Consider the following 16,352-nt stretch of genomic DNA (forward strand, 5'->3'; position numbering starts at 1 on the left):
AAGTTGGTGTCTTTTGTAACTTGTAGTCCTGTTTATCTTTTTAAAATTTGTTTTATGTTGCCTGAAATTTTGACGAAGAATGTGAAAATCTGATTTGCCACTGTGACAATTGAAATTTAGACGCAAAATGAATAAAATTTATTTTATGCTTAACCTATGCAAAGTGAAGCAAAGCATAAAATAATATAAAATTTAGTGAAAGTTTTGGTTTAAGGAATTTTGTTTCTTGTTGCTTCAAATGCTACATTACAATAGTTTGCATGCATTAATTTTGACATTTTAACAAGCTCTTGTTTCCTTTTTTTTTTCCCTTGGTGTATAAACTAAGGAAACATCTTTTTATATTAGAATGGATAAGTTTCAGGAGAACTGGTTGTTAAAGAAAGATGCAAACGAAAATGGAGATGTTACGATTGCAGGACAGACTGCAGCTCGGCAAGAAGCATTATGTAAAATGTGCCAATCTACTGTAAATATTTCGAGTGAGTCACCAGTCCATAACACAATGCGAAATACAGAAGCATAAACAAAAATTCGAGGACTTCTTCCGTCCGTGCCGGCTACGTTTAGTCGCATCTCGTAGCGTCGAGTTACGGAATCGGATAAATTTGAAAAGACGAAATCCGTCCGATCGTACTCGGAAAAGAAGAAATACGATTGCAGAACTAAAATCTGGACTATACAGACTAATTTGCAGTAACTATTCTGCTGCTTCGTGTGATAACATCAGAGAAACGTTTCCAAAATTATGTTGCCAACAGATTTTCCATTAAGTAAAAAGAAATTTTATTATTTGTCCACAGATGCATTAGCTCCAAGAAAGCCATCATATACAGTAACGGACGGTGAGACGACAAATATAAAAAGTGTGAAGAAGCTGCAATCAGTACTCGATTCTGGTCAGATACGAAAGACGCCGTTATTTCGAGGCATTCGAAGACGGTGGCGGCAATCGGTTTTTCGGGATAAAAAAATATTGCTTAATAAAGCCGAGATTCCATTGCTACATTATGATTCAATGCAAGGATCCAAACATAAATAAGATAGACACATTTTGATATTTATGAAGACAAATTCATATGATCCACAATGCATTTTTAGAAGTTCTCGTTATTGATGTGTACAGCTATTTCAATATCTGGCCAGCTAGTTGTGAAGATTATTCAAAAGTTCAGGATGATTTGAAGTTGTCAGCTATAAAGTTTATGAAGCATTTTCCTTTAAAATGGCTGACACAAGGACCTACAGCCGAAAGACTATTGGAACAATACAATGGACGGTTAATGTGAGCCTAGGTATACAAAATGGCGGCGCTTCCGGTCGCCATCTTGTTTGCACACGCAAATGTGCAAACAAGATGGCGACCGTCGACAATAACCTAAACGCGCCTATATTTAAACCTTTTTAAAACGTAAATTTGCTACTTACTTTTCCTACTCTTGGACCAGAAACGAAAAATAAAAAAGTCATCATACTACCTATAAATTCAATCGATGCATGGACGAAGTGAATTACGAGATTCTATACATCGGTGGTTCGAACAAAATTTGCCTGTATTGTACATGAATTTTACTCCTCTTAAGAACTGCAGTCTTACGATTCACATCTCTCGCCTTTTCATCTACGATAGGCAGCGTCTCCACAGAGGGTGGCACCTGCGATCCACGGCCACCTAGTTCCATGTGTTGTTCACGTAGTCTTTCGGGTCGGAAATCACTATTACATATCTTTGGTTATGACAAATTTAACACATATTTACACACTACAAACGCACATTTAAACCACGTTTAAACACATTTAACTCACATTTACACACTTTAAACGCACATTTGAACCACATATAAACCCTTTACAAAATTTTTACCTCACTTACACAATGTTAACACACCTTTAATACGCTTGTATGACATTTAACACGCATTAAACACATTAAGGACACGTTTAACATGGTAATTACCATTGACAAACTTTCCTCCTGAATAACTGTAGACTTCGAGTAAATTGTACAAACTTCAAAAAAACATACGCACTTTTAAAAAAATTAACAACGTGCATAATCCGTCTACATCGTAACCAAAATTCGAAATTCACATTATTCCTCACGTTTCCTGAACGGAATTTTTTGATGGATATTTGCATACGAAAGCATCATTACTATCAGCGCCATCTACATTTCTTTTCTAAAAACACTCGCCATCGAGGTTACCGGAAGCGCCGCCATTTTGTATACCTAGGCTCACATTAACCCAATGGACTAATTCATTCTCCAGTTTTGTGTCAAGTAAGAAACTAAAACATGGCATTCTAACAAGTTATATCAATGTTACGGAATTTGGACATTAGTTTATAGGTTGAAGTTAGTCTGTGATTGTAGTCTAACGCTATGTGTGATTTAGATAGCCAGCAATCAAAAGATGACAATGTATGAAAGTTCCTTCCATTAAAAACATTGTGTACACACATGGGTATAATAGGGAACTTACAGACAACATAGCATAAAAAATTGAAATGAGCTTTATGAAATTCATGGTCCTTCATTGATCCCCAAGCAAAAGTAAATACTGTAAATAAATAATATATGAATAATAATAGGTGTATATTAATATTTGTTAAAGCACTTTTAATATAATTATAAAATAAATTAGTTTCTATTGAGGTGTTTGACACCTTTAATCTTTTCACTAGCAGGTTTGGTTCTTACCTTGTAAAACCTGGTAGCAGGTTAATCATGTCAAAGGTTATCAAGTACAAAAAATTCTCAGATGAGCCAATATTACAAAAAACAGCAGGCACAGAATATTCCTATTTTTTCCAGTAAAAGAGTTAATGCTCATCAACAAGGCTATTAATGTTAGCTTGGAGATTTGTTAATTAATACTAAAATTCATCTTGCTGTTTTTAAGTGGCTAAAATCAGCTTCAACTCTAAGAATTTGGGAGTGTAAGTAAAAATATCCAAAATTTTGTGCAATCGAAGCTACTTCGTAGTACCGAAATAGTATTTACGTTGTTCCGGTATGCACCGAGGCACTTATATACTACTTTACGATCTATCTAGCGTGGAAAAGAATTATAATAGCACTTAAAGCCGAGTAAAGCTGCAAATTAAACTGTAATACTACAAAAAATTGCCGTGTTGACAATTGGATAAGGCAAGCCTGACATACAATGCAAAGGTAAAAATCATACGACTCCTATTATGGTTGTCAACTTTCAATCCTAAAAATTTAATTGACAACCTGATTGATCCCTAATGTTTTCTGACATTCTGGATGTGTTTACCTTGGGTTTTGGAACCCCTTGGTTTAAATTGATGATTAAGTTAATCTAATTTCTGATATGATGTTCCCTTTCCTGTCCTGGTTTATTCATTGCCAACTGCAGAAACATAATTTTGATTTAATGGCGTTCTTCTTGTATTATTTTCAATTTCTAATCTGCTATAGCAGGAAGTCGTAATATTTATATTTTAATAAACTTGATATTTTAGAAAATAACTAAAATATATATTATAAACCATGACTCTCTCCAAGAAATTAAATGTTTGTTAGATATTTGTGTTTTATATATTGTTGTCTATTTAATCAAAAGCTGTGTTTCTGCAGTAAATAATTTGAAAAAATGGAATATTTCAACTAACAGAAGGGAAGAGAACATGAACACAATAGCATTTTTAATAGCATAAAATTTTTTTTATAAACAACTTTAATCTCTTTTGCATTCAACTTACAAATGTAATATATTAAATTAATACAACTAAATTAATTTTAACAATTTGAACGTCTACATGATCTTACATTGTCATTTACTTTAAAAATTTTAATGTCAAATAAGATACAGAACAGAACAGAACAAATTTACCAAATATCATAGAAAAAATTTTTTAAATTTGTTCAAAAGGATACTGATTTTTCATTAAAACCATTTGAATATGGGTAAAAAGTTTATTTCGAATGCAGCTTTTGCAAAATGTTTCTGCAATTATATTTTAACAGGTTTTTTTTCGTGCGCTATCGTGTATGATTTTGATGTCCAAAAAACGTTTCTTCCACTTTTGGAACAGAAGCCATGAACACTATTGTTATTTCCCAATTTGATATTATGTTTGTTTGGTTTAACTCAGTCGGTCTTGTGGGTGACGGGAGGAAATTCGTTATCGTCGTCTAGCCGTAAACTCGATTTCGGCGGTGTCTCGGACATCCCGACGCTTCCGATAGACTTTGTTTTCGGAGGCGAAGACGTAGTCGGTTCCGGAACTGCCGAAAGAAATTTGTCATTCGTATAGTCGTAATTGATTTATATTATTCGAAAGATAATCGTATGCTACTTTAAATTGTATAATCTGAATCTCGGTTATCTCTGTTTGATTTCAAAATTTGACAATAAAATAAAACAAAATTACAAAGATAGATATTTATTAAACTTACAAACATTTTTAATTGTCTTTAAGAATGTTGGAAATACACACAAACATATGTTTTTCTTTAATGTTGGAGATATGTGATTTTGGGTAATAAATAAGTTAAGAAATTTGATATATAACAATATGCATTAACACCTGGATTTATGTTACAAAAATCCATAAAGTATGTGTATATAAATATGAAAATCCTAAAATAAGTAGAAACGAGCTTGGTCAAGCCGATCCAATAGCACGCTCCACAAAAGTGAATCAAATATTAATTTTGTTTAAAATAAATTTTATAAATTCTTGGAATCAAGTAGTTGTTCATAAGAACTTTTCACTGAATATACAGTAAGGGATGTGGTTTATAGATTCCAGAGGAACCACATAGTTTTTACTATAGCCTACAGTGACTGTAAACAAAAACATTCAGTTCCCTTTTGCACATGTGCATGTATGTACAGTACATGCAGAATAAATGGATTTAACAAAAGTGAAATCATTGCAATATTACACCTAAAACTTTGCATGTGGACATGCACAATAAATGGATTGAATGGAGCATGCGCATGCACATCTGACAGGCACGAAAGTCCTAACATAAGCACTTCACCACTACAGTGGAGCATGCTAAAAAACATGGCATATGTTTTAGAAAAATAATTTTTTTTTGAACTTGCAGTTGGCAGATTCATATAACCAGAATAGTGTTGCTATATCCAGATTTCACTGCTCATTCAGATGTTCTGTAGCACACAATATTACACCTAAAACTTTTGAAAACTGTTTTGTTTCCTTATTTTTAAGAATGTTCTCATGAGAAAAACTTTACTATTATTCTTTCCTGCAAATAGATTGTTGCATTTCTATTATCCTAGATTTAGATATATAAAAATTTAATTTACTCCAGATTGATTACAAAGGAGATATTATCCAAACATTCATATTCTTATGCTACTTGGTCTATTACATATTCATTTTCAAATCATCATATAATTTATTGATAAAAATTAATATTATTATTTAATTTTAAAGTTTCCATTGATAACTTTATTGATAGATAAATGATTAGAAGTATTTTGATATACTTACTTTTTATGGCATGGCTGACAAAAAATTATTTTTCTGTCCTTAATAATAGTTTCGTCTGATAATTCTCTTGTCCATAATTGCAACTTACACAAAAAAGGAATCTTTTGGCATTATATTTGAATCGGCAGACCACCGAATAAAAACCGAACTACGTATTATTCGTGGCCGTCGTTATCTCGAGGACAGAACACTCGATGCAAGATATTACAAATGCTGTCCGAAGCTTCTACTTTAAATATTGTTACCATATTTTTACAGATTGTCCAGTACATTGGTCTATACGGGAAGACCGTGAAATCAGATATTTCTGTATGCTAAAAACTGGCATATCGGTTTACGTGAGATTATGCATCCCTCTTCGGAGGGTGCATAAATACAAAAAAACAAAGAGAGTTACATTGTGTGACGTCTCCTAGATGCCAATTTTTATCATAAAATTGTGAAACAGTCAGTATTACATTAAAAACTGTAATTATATGTTTAATTTCTGTTTTTTGTTTATTTTATTGTAATTTGACCCAAAAATGCAAAAATAAACATATTATATGTGAAGTTTTTGAGATTTGATAACCCCTTTCTCATGTGCTACAGATTCTATTTAAAAGCATTGTAAAATTACTTGTATATAACTATTTTTTTACTATTTTGAAAAAGATTTTCCTATTGGCAAGATGTTTTTATTGCTCTCTGTTAAACTTATACACAGACTACGCATTATAAGAGTACCAATCAGTTGAATGCTATTGACATGCCAAAAAAGAAAAACAGAAATATGTAATAACCATTAAAATATATAAAAATATGTTATATGAAATTAGCATAATTTGCTTCAGAAATTGACAAGGAAGTCTAAAATTGAAGTTTGACTTTTCTACTTATCAGCAAGAAAACGATTGTGTAACATAAATCCAGGAGTTAATCATAAATTAAAATTCATTTGCTGAATAATAATTAAAAATTTCAGTATGAAATTTTAATTATTCAGACTAAATTAAAATTCAATACTGAATAAATTAAATTTTCTTTTAGAAAGAAAACACTCTAAAACTACAAATGAAAAAGCCTAATTAGCTTGAGTCAAATTGCTTTTATACAACATTCTTGATGGAATTTTTTTTTTCTTAACAATATTCATAAAACAGTAAGGACAATGTATACAATGATTTGGCTTTCATTAATCCACAAAACATTTATGACACCAATAAAGTAACGTAAAACTGTTCGCAACAACCTCCAAAGTACTGCAAGAGAACATATCAAAAATACTTCTTAAAAAGTTCAATGCTTTTAAATGCATCATAAAATTGCAAATTTATAAATTTAAAAGCTTTTGAAAGTTTATAAATAAAATAATATGTATATACACCTAAATGTATATATGATATTATTGAGAGGATCAAATGTTCAAAATGGCAATGGGCTGGACACATTGCTAGAAGACAAGACAACAAATATACTAGACTGGAACCCAAGAGGGATCAAACGCCCGAGACAAAGACCCTAAGTATGATGGAGCAATGAAATAAAGAAAGTGGTTGACGTAAATTGGAAAACCAAAGCATTGGACAGGGAAAAATGGAAAAGATTAGAGACCTTCATCCGGCAGTAGATTGATAATGACTGATCGTGATGATGACCCGAATGACAGTCTAATTTTTCCACAAAATATAACCTACCAACCTTGGATAGTACGGTACTAGCTGCATTTGCCAAGGAGCAAGATGTTACGGTTTATTGGGACAAGGCAGAGATTATTAAACATACAAGGTCGGCACAAGCGGCAAAATACATAGAGAAAATGGAAATACACAAAGCGCATCTCGACAAACGGTGCATTAATCGTAGAGACTCCAACAGTTTATCCGCGGCCCGGAAGTCTTTCTATAAAACAGATACAAAGTAATTTTACGACTCCGCAGAAGCCGCTTTACTTTATTCCTGTCTAATATTGTTTTTTGCCTTTGGGTAATTTATATACCTGTGCTAGGATTATTTTGGATGTTTAAATTTTACGTTATTAAGAACGGATTTACGTTTTTACCGTTAGATGCACGACCAGTTTTGAAATTTAATAGGTTTAATAGGTGGTTGTCTCTTTAATCCAAAAACATTCGGTAGACTAACTTACAGCTGAACAGGCTTAAAACTTTTTTATTGGTTCTTCACCAATAAAAAAGTTTTAAGCCTGTTCAGCTGTAAGTTAGTCTACCGAATGTTTTCAGATTAAAGAGACAACCACCTATTAAACATATATACAGCGACTAAACAAATTTAATTAAAATTCAGTTTTGAAATATTCGTTCTTTTTTAAATTTGAATTTTTAGTTTGTTTCTTTGTAAACATTAACCAAAGAAGATCTCTTAAAGGGATCGAAAACGTTTTTATAGAATTAAACGTTATGCTGGACACGTCAAAGGTGTGAATATATTTAATACTGTATTCAAAATATTTAAATCAGTTTAGTTTCTTACAAAAGTCCAAATAAACAAGAGTGTAAAAACATTTTACAGCATTTGAACAGGAGATTAAGGGGAAAATTATGTATGGCACTTCCTGTTATGACATTTTATTAAAATATTATTTTTTATATTATTAATTATTATAAAAGGCTTCTTAGCTTCAAAGATATTTAAGCATGCCAAAGTTTTAGACTTCAAATAATCATATTTAAAGAAATTAAACAAATATGCTTTAATTAGAATAAATGTAAAAAGTCAATTGAAAAAAAGGATGATTGAAAAACATAGATGATGAATCAAATCGTATGATACATTACGTGCCAGATGATTTCTCCTTATGTGCCACTTTGGGCATGAATGCCATAGGTTCGCCACCTGTACCTTATGACTTATAATTGTTAAAATATAATTGCATCATAAGTATACAGAAGTATTCCTGCCAAATTTCAAAATTTTTGGTCCATTTTCCTCCAACGTAAATCAAAATACAGAACACTCACTTTTGTATTAAATTTTTTTTTCTTAATGTAGTAAGTATGCTGTATATACAACTAATTATCGCTTAATCAACTAATGGCGTAGTAAAGTAAGTTGCTGTATATTCGAATTCTGCGTATTTGATGTTTTGGAAACAGGAAACCTTAAAACATCAAGAAATTCTAAAAAACCCAGAAGGTCCAAAATTTGACTTATTAAAATAACAGAGGGAAAAATATTGTAAGTCTGGGAATTAGTATGTTTTCAGTGTGCTCCATTTTCCACATTTAAACTATTAATTAACAGTTTAATATTAAAACTACTAATTCAAAAAGAATTTGAAAAAAAAAATAATAAAAATAGTTTTTTGAAATTTTGATCCAAGTCAGAAAATGCACATTAGATAATTAGTTGTAAATACAGTATTTAGTTAAAAATGAGAAAGAGAAAAAGTAAGAAAAAAAATAAAGATATCACCTGTTAAATTCATATGTATAAAATTAAAGATTAGCAATACAAATAGAATAATTTTTAAAGTAAAGCATGCTAGAATAAGACAGCTCATTCTGTCCATCTTAATGAGAGAGCAACTAATTAGCTATGCTGTATAAATGACCAGATAAGTTGTTAATATCAGAGGCAGTCAAAATCTCCTGTGCATAGCGAATAAAGAAAGAAAACTAATCATTAATAAATTTTCTTACTCATTCTCTAAATACAAAGAAATTTTGAATCTCTTATATTTATAACTTCCATCATCTTTCTTCTATAACTATAGATAGTTAAACAATTTTACATGGTTTTCTGTGCAATGAATAATCACACTCGTTTCCTGTAATCGTTTGAAATGCTTCCATATGCAACTGCCATCTAACCTGTAAACTTCCAAAAGTCATTTTTTTCAACTTGTCAATCATCATCTCACAATCTTACTTACATTGGACCACCTATCCAGCAGGCATTGTGGGCATTTCCAAACTCCAAGTATCTTAGCATGTTGCTTACATTGTTTGAGAAAGCTAAATCAAAAAAAATCCATAGGGTTTACATCAAGACCCTTCACAAGTATCTTTATGACAGGAACAAATGTAATTCTTAGCCAGCAATGTAGATCTTACATGTACTGATGTGTCTTTTTTGAAGTGTGGGAAGATGCCCAATCATGGTATATATATATTTTGTTTCTGTAAGTACCCTACAGTTATGGCACATCTTCAAGTAAAGGCTCAACCTCAGTCAATACATTGAGTTTACCGTGACATTTTCTGATGCCTTTATCTGGTGAACTGGCCCTCTTCTAGTCAGTGCAAACTACTATAAACTTTTTCTTCAAAACTTTAATTGGGCTGCAATTTAAAAAATTATACACCTATAAATTCCCACTGTTGTGTCTGTCTTTCCTTAATCTCTAGAATAGAGTTACTAGATGAAAGCCAAAACCACATATGGAAAGCTTAGGGGCGGAAGGCCCCAATTAACTATATACAAACTTCTGATGCAAACCAGAAGCCACATTATTTCAATTAAAAAATTTCCCCCCGAAAGGAGTTAGATAGATGACCGCATAACTCTATTCTAACAGGAAAATATGATGTACAGGAGCAAGACACTAATTTCAAGTAGAGAGCATATATTTTAAATTAAATTAATTAAAAATATGATTAAAAATTGCAGCCTGGCATTGTGATGATGTCACAATAAATATTTGCTCTTTTTTTTCAATCGTCCAATTTTGTGGAACTTTTTTACCATCTCTAATAACAAATTTGTCACTATCCATTGCAATTGTCCAGATAAAAGTATGCTTAGGTTTATTTGTATATGGCAACATGACACGTGTGATCTGCCAAGAGGATGCCTCAGGTCTTATCCCCTTCCATGCTGGTATACACCCTTAGGCGTATGTCACGTGACTTGCCGTTAATTGGTGATGCAAGATTTGCCTTTAGGCGTAATTAATCAAAAAATTCAATTAATTTGCGTTATATTCAAGTTTTCCATGATCTTAGCTTTGATTCACTCTTCTGTAGGTCGATTGACTTTGTTTAAGCCAATAAGTGTTTTGTTACCACCCCTGGGCCATAAATATTTTGGTAAAAAGGACCTCCCTACCATTCTGCAACAAATCTTTGCAGTTAACTACACAGTTGACTGAAAACAATCAAAGGGAAACTCCTACAGTTTTATTGGGTATCTTCTGTCTTTGTTGACATTACTTTAACTAATCACAGACTTGTGAAAGGAAAAAATTGCTGCGAAAAGCCCCACCTCCAACCTTCCAAGTAAAATGTAAACAATCACAATAAATTTGCTTTTTAAATCGTTTTTTAGCTCTAATTAACTAATTTAATGCACTTAGACATTAAATTAGCTAATTCGACAATATTTAAGCAAATAAATATATTTTTAAAACTATCTAGCAATAAATATTGCCAGGAAGTTCGACTACCCTACAGTAAGTCTATGGAAGATCTTCTTGCTGTTAATTGGCTTTAAAATATTTGTTTCTACGCCTATTACGCTCTAATTGGTAATTTATATTATGGCTGAATCAACTTCAACGAATGAGAGTTTTTTTTTAGACCCATCTGGTTGGGATTTTCCTGTGAAGAACCAGTCCACGTGATTAAAGTCAGAATGTAAACAAACATTAAAAAATAGCTATATTCTTCATTTTAGAGCCGTAATTCTACTAGTTTTCATGTTATTTGAATTTACTTAGACAAGATTTCTTATCAAAAGTGTCTAGCTGAAAAATTTACCGACAAACTCATTACTTCCGGATATTGCATAATTGCAGGAAAAAATTAACTAATCACTTATTTTAGTGTATTATTGTATAAAGCATTGAAAAAAATATATAAAAAGTGTCAAATATTCACTATTTTAAGCAGAAATATATGATGATAAACTTGAACGTGTTGCTTTACGATAACAATGGACTCCTCTCCCTAAGTAATTAGAGACATAGTGTAAATAATGGCAATAACTTCTCCCTCGCTCTAGCTAGAGAGATGGGGTTTGTTTTGTTTAAAAGAAGACAGATGTGTCTACCTAATAGATGCACAAAGTTCAGCAATTCTCTGTAAATTAATTATTTTTTCTTTTGGTCGTAAACTTCAAATTTTAATATTTTTTTAAATTTGTTTTAAACTATAAATTAAACAATCGTAAACTGTAATATGTTTTTAATCAAACACAAAAACAGATTAAACACAGTATGATTTTGAAGCGAAATATCGCAATTTAAAAATTATCCAAAAAATGCATCACATGACATATTCCACTCAAAAATGTTCTGTAGATCATGAGCCGGGAAAGGGTTATGGAAAACTGGCCCCAATTTAGATATTACTAATGTGAAGAAAACCCAGAAGACTTCACCTGGCCAATGGCAAGGTGTGAACCCATGAAAAATTGGCAGTGTTCAGTGGTTTTATCCACTCTGTCACTAGAGGGCTTGGTAAAAGTAGACTTTATCCACAGTCACCATAAACCATGTCATTCCAGCAAGATACTTTTTGTACAGATTTCTATATCCTGTCTTTTCTTTCTTTTTAGTGGACTTTTGGCATCAACATAATCTGCTTTTTCTATGCTTTTTTACACAAATATCATGATATATGATCCTTCCTATTGTTCTCTGAAACATCTGCAGTTTCTTCACAATTTAATTTTAGTTGCCAATCAGTTTTGCCACCTTTTAAACATTATGTATTGTCCTGACAGTTCATGGATATGGTTTAGAAGGTCTTACTTGTCCTTGTGTTGCAGCCGGTCTCTTCTGGCCAATGCAACTGATTATGTTGGAAATAGACTTTAAGCCAACATAGTAACTGGCAGACAACTCTACTAAAACCCGACACAGTATTTAACTAAAGCCAACCACTGCCTTATGTTATCAGGCTAAATAACGACTATAATATTAATACATTACCAAACAATCTGATACTAACGCCTCCCTCTAGCATCAAATTGTTTGGTAATTTATTAATATTATAGCTGTTATTTAGCCCGATGACATATGGCAGTGTCTGGCTTTAGTTACATTAACTGGCATGATAGATCTAAACTTTTATCTTTCACGGGACCATACCTTCTGTGGAAACAGCTAGTAGGTCAATTAATAAATTAATTTAGGCATTTCTAATAAAAGCAGCTGTGAATGTTGTATTGCATTAAACTGAAATAGAACATTCTATGATTCAAATATATTCAATTATAAGTAGCATTGTGCATTTAATCTAGGCTATTTTAGAGTGTATAAATAAAGTTACCTAACCCTCTGAACTACTCTCTCATTAAAATGGACAATGACTTATTTCTTGTTCAGTAACTACATTTTGCATAATCTTATTTAACTTGAATGAAGAATTAAATGAGTGTAAACTGAATCTTAATACATCTGTATAAAGGGCAGTACTTTGATGATAAGAGCTCCAACAGCAATATCTGTACAATCTCTTCCAATGAAAGGTTTGAGATGACAAAACAAATTGTTTTGTATAAAGACATGTTAAGACTATATATGACTTTGCCTCGAAATAGTTGTCTTCAGCTATAGTAATTTGTGATTAAGCAATATTGTTAACACTATATGGGAATTTTGGAAACAACCAAAATCTTGAAACCATGCTTGGATGAACAAGTCATTTCACTTACCAGCTCTTCTAATTTTGTTATGGTTTTCCATCTTGTGAAATCATATATGTCTGAGATAATGATAATTTTCATTAACAACAGATACTTTTTACATGATTCAATAAAAAATAATAATCTCTACTCTACTGATTAAGTGGATCATTTTATTTGCAGTTGGATAGCTTATTTTCAAATATAAATTGTAAAAATAGATTTACTATGTGATTTTTCTTTACATTCAAAATGAAAGTTTGTTTTTGAAAGTATAATAATATGATAAATTTTATTAAAATTTATATTGTGATTATTAGTTTTTTCTTCTTAGCCACCAATAGTGTTAGATTTGATGACTTTCTACAAATTGTGTAACTTTTCTACTATATTTTGATCTCAGAAATCTCTCTTTAATAATAAATCTACTTTGGACACTACATTATAGCTTATCTTTTTGATAATATTTGAAAAATATTGTAAAGGGTATCAGAAAATTTCTGACAGCTTTTAAACCTCAGAAGTTCTGGTTAAAACTGAAAAATATTAACTTATCTCTGACTTTCTTGAAAAATGTTACATATGTAATAGATAGAAAAATGAAAATAAATTAACACACTTATTGGTATGTATGCGGTGATATCATTTTCTCCTAAGGACAAGATGCTTTAAATTCAAATTTCTTTTTCTTCAGTATTATTCATCCTACTTTTTATGGGTTGCTGCATTTCCTGATTTGGCTTCCATTTTATAGCTGGATACCCCTTATTTGGTCAACCAGCCCTCTTTTAATCTGAATATAGGTTTAGTCAAAGTCATCATCTACACAAGCAACTGGAAATTCTGTGTCATCTCCAATAGTAATACTATCTGAACTTTTCTCTACTCAATAAAAACGTCTTAGAATAATTAATAAATATAGTGAGACAATGGATTTAGTATCCACGGATTTATGATTTCATTTAGATTAAAAAAACTTTAAAGTTATAATAATTGGCTGGTTTTTCAAATTGTAAAATGTGCTGGTATTGTTTGTAATCAATCAGCCACAATCAATAATGTTTCGGCACAAACGTTTCTGCTATCAGTCAGTCCAGTCAGTCGTAGTCTGAATTTACCCTAAAATTATTAAATTTTAACAATTTTTTTTTCAATCAATCATCATATTTTGAAATAGACAATTGGGTATCTTAATAATAATAAATTTTGAACTTGAAATAATTTATACAAATAAATAAGTATTCGTAATGCAGATTAATCAGTCATGCATTGACTGATTAATCTGCATTATGAATACTTCAACTGTCAAATAATATAATGATGATGATGATAAGAAGTATTAGTAAATAGTATTAGTAAATCGATTCTCTCTCTCAGATTCAGACTAATGATCCAATAAGCTTTCAATAAAATTTGAAAGATGGCTGTAATTTAAATATATAAAATATTTTGGAAATTGCTAGATTTGGTTAGTTTTGAATAAGCTATCCAAAGATTGGCAGTTATAGTTTACAGCATAATAATACATTTTAGCAAAATGATATATTTTTGGAAAATCAGAAAAATAAACTATCTTTTCTATTAATATAACAACAGTTCTATAAAAGTAAGCAATAAAAAATAAAAAAAATTAAAAAATATAAAGTTTCTAATAAAAGTCTTTGGATAACCAAGCTTCAGATAATTAATTTTTAACTTAACTGAGATTCATCTACGTGTCTTTTTATTGCATAAGAACATATAAAAACATTTTCACTGAATTGTAGTCTTTAACTTTTGATTGACAATATTTCAATAATATAAAAAAATTACCATGATTGATTAGATATTGAAAATCTATCATCAAAAAGGGAACTATAACAGATATTCATTCAAAATTATTTTAAATATTACATATATCAATAAAAATAAAATGTTATATAATTTGTAAGAATAAGCAAAAGAAAGATAATCCTTTGATAAAAATTATATTGGGTTGTGTAATAAGCTCATTTAAAATTTCATATAAAAAATTTATGATAGAAAATACAAAAAACACTTCAATCACTAAATCAGTCAATGTTTTATATATATAGTAGATTCTGCTTAATTGGGCCACAGATTAATTGGGAAAGCCATTTATTTGGACCAAAATGAAGAGAACAGAAATGAATCAATATATTTAATGTAAATTTGAGACAGTGATAACTATAATTGAACAGCAAACTGTAGATGGCGTGTCTCTAGCTGCATCACAATTGTTCGTTACTACAAATTTTGGAACAGAAACAAAGTTATTTTGGTGTCTGCTTGATCTAGTTCATTTACCCAAAGCAGTTTGAATTCTACAGGTGGTTTTGTATGTGTTGTTAGTATACTTTTCCTAAATATAGACTTATCACACTGAATCAAACATGAAACAGAATAGCCTTCAGACACAATATGCAGAGTAATTCTATATATTTATTTTACAATATGCATTTCAGATATACCAATTCCCTCTTCAGTCTTGATAATAGATTCTTTTATTTATAGAATTTGTAGAGTTGTGTATACACACTAGTAAAATTTTACAATAAAAACCTCATAACATATGTACACATACATATGTTATGAGGTTCTACTAAATAAGATCATTTTAAAACAGAACATATGCTTGAATGAAAAAATTTTTTTACAATTCAACATAACCTCCAGAAAGAAATTGATGAAAGCATAATGAATTCACATTCCACAAATATATTCTAAAATAATTTACAAAATGCCCATCTGGAATGTCCCTCTTATACATCTGGATGATGCTTAAGAGGATGTTCCAAATACAAGTAGGGGAAGGTCGAGTAGTACCGGACAAGCGTTGTTTTTAACATTTGTTGCAGGTGGCAGAACCTGTCGAGACACCAGTATGTTGGGTGAAGAAAGGAAGTTCAGATGCTGCCATATTTAGTCTTAATAGTGTTTTGAGTGAACAAAGATAACTTCTGGTTGTCATAGCTTGCCTGAAAGTGAGTATAAGTTATTTTTATTTATTTATTGTTGAAAACAATATTTATTGTCCTTTAAGTTGTAGGCCGTAAATCTCCTTAAGCTTACTAATACATATGTGGTAACTGATGTTTTGTTCCATGACGTTTTAGGTTGTATCAGACAGAGGTGTTGCTGATTGTATTGGAAACAGTTTAAGGTTGATAAGAATTATATTCTCATGGAATGTTTTTGTTTTGCAGGACAATATGGGTAAACTGACAAAAGTGGGAGGAAAAGAATATGAAAGAACCAGTAGAAAAAGTTAGAATCAAGGAAATGAC

The 16,352-nt window shown here is 30.9% G+C and overlaps 1 protein-coding gene across 2 annotated transcripts in view; it reads right to left on the reverse strand.

The window, feature by feature from the left end:
• Positions 1-3,792: 3,792 nt before the first annotated feature.
• Positions 3,793-16,352, reverse strand: part of LOC136989179 (WD repeat domain phosphoinositide-interacting protein 2-like) — a 41,589-nt gene continuing 29,029 nt past the window's right edge. For both annotated transcript variants that reach the window (XM_067287262.1, XM_067287261.1), the window contains one exon: positions 3,793-4,255. In XM_067287262.1, coding sequence (XP_067143363.1) covers positions 4,119-4,255 — 137 coding nt within the window. In that variant the 3' untranslated portion in view covers positions 3,793-4,118. The remainder of the gene's footprint in view (positions 4,256-16,352) is intronic.

Source organism: Centruroides vittatus, unplaced genomic scaffold, assembly GCF_030686945.1.
Source record: "Centruroides vittatus isolate TY-2023 unplaced genomic scaffold, ASM3068694v2 scaffold_450, whole genome shotgun sequence".
Lineage (NCBI taxonomy): Eukaryota > Metazoa > Arthropoda > Arachnida > Scorpiones > Buthidae > Centruroides > Centruroides vittatus.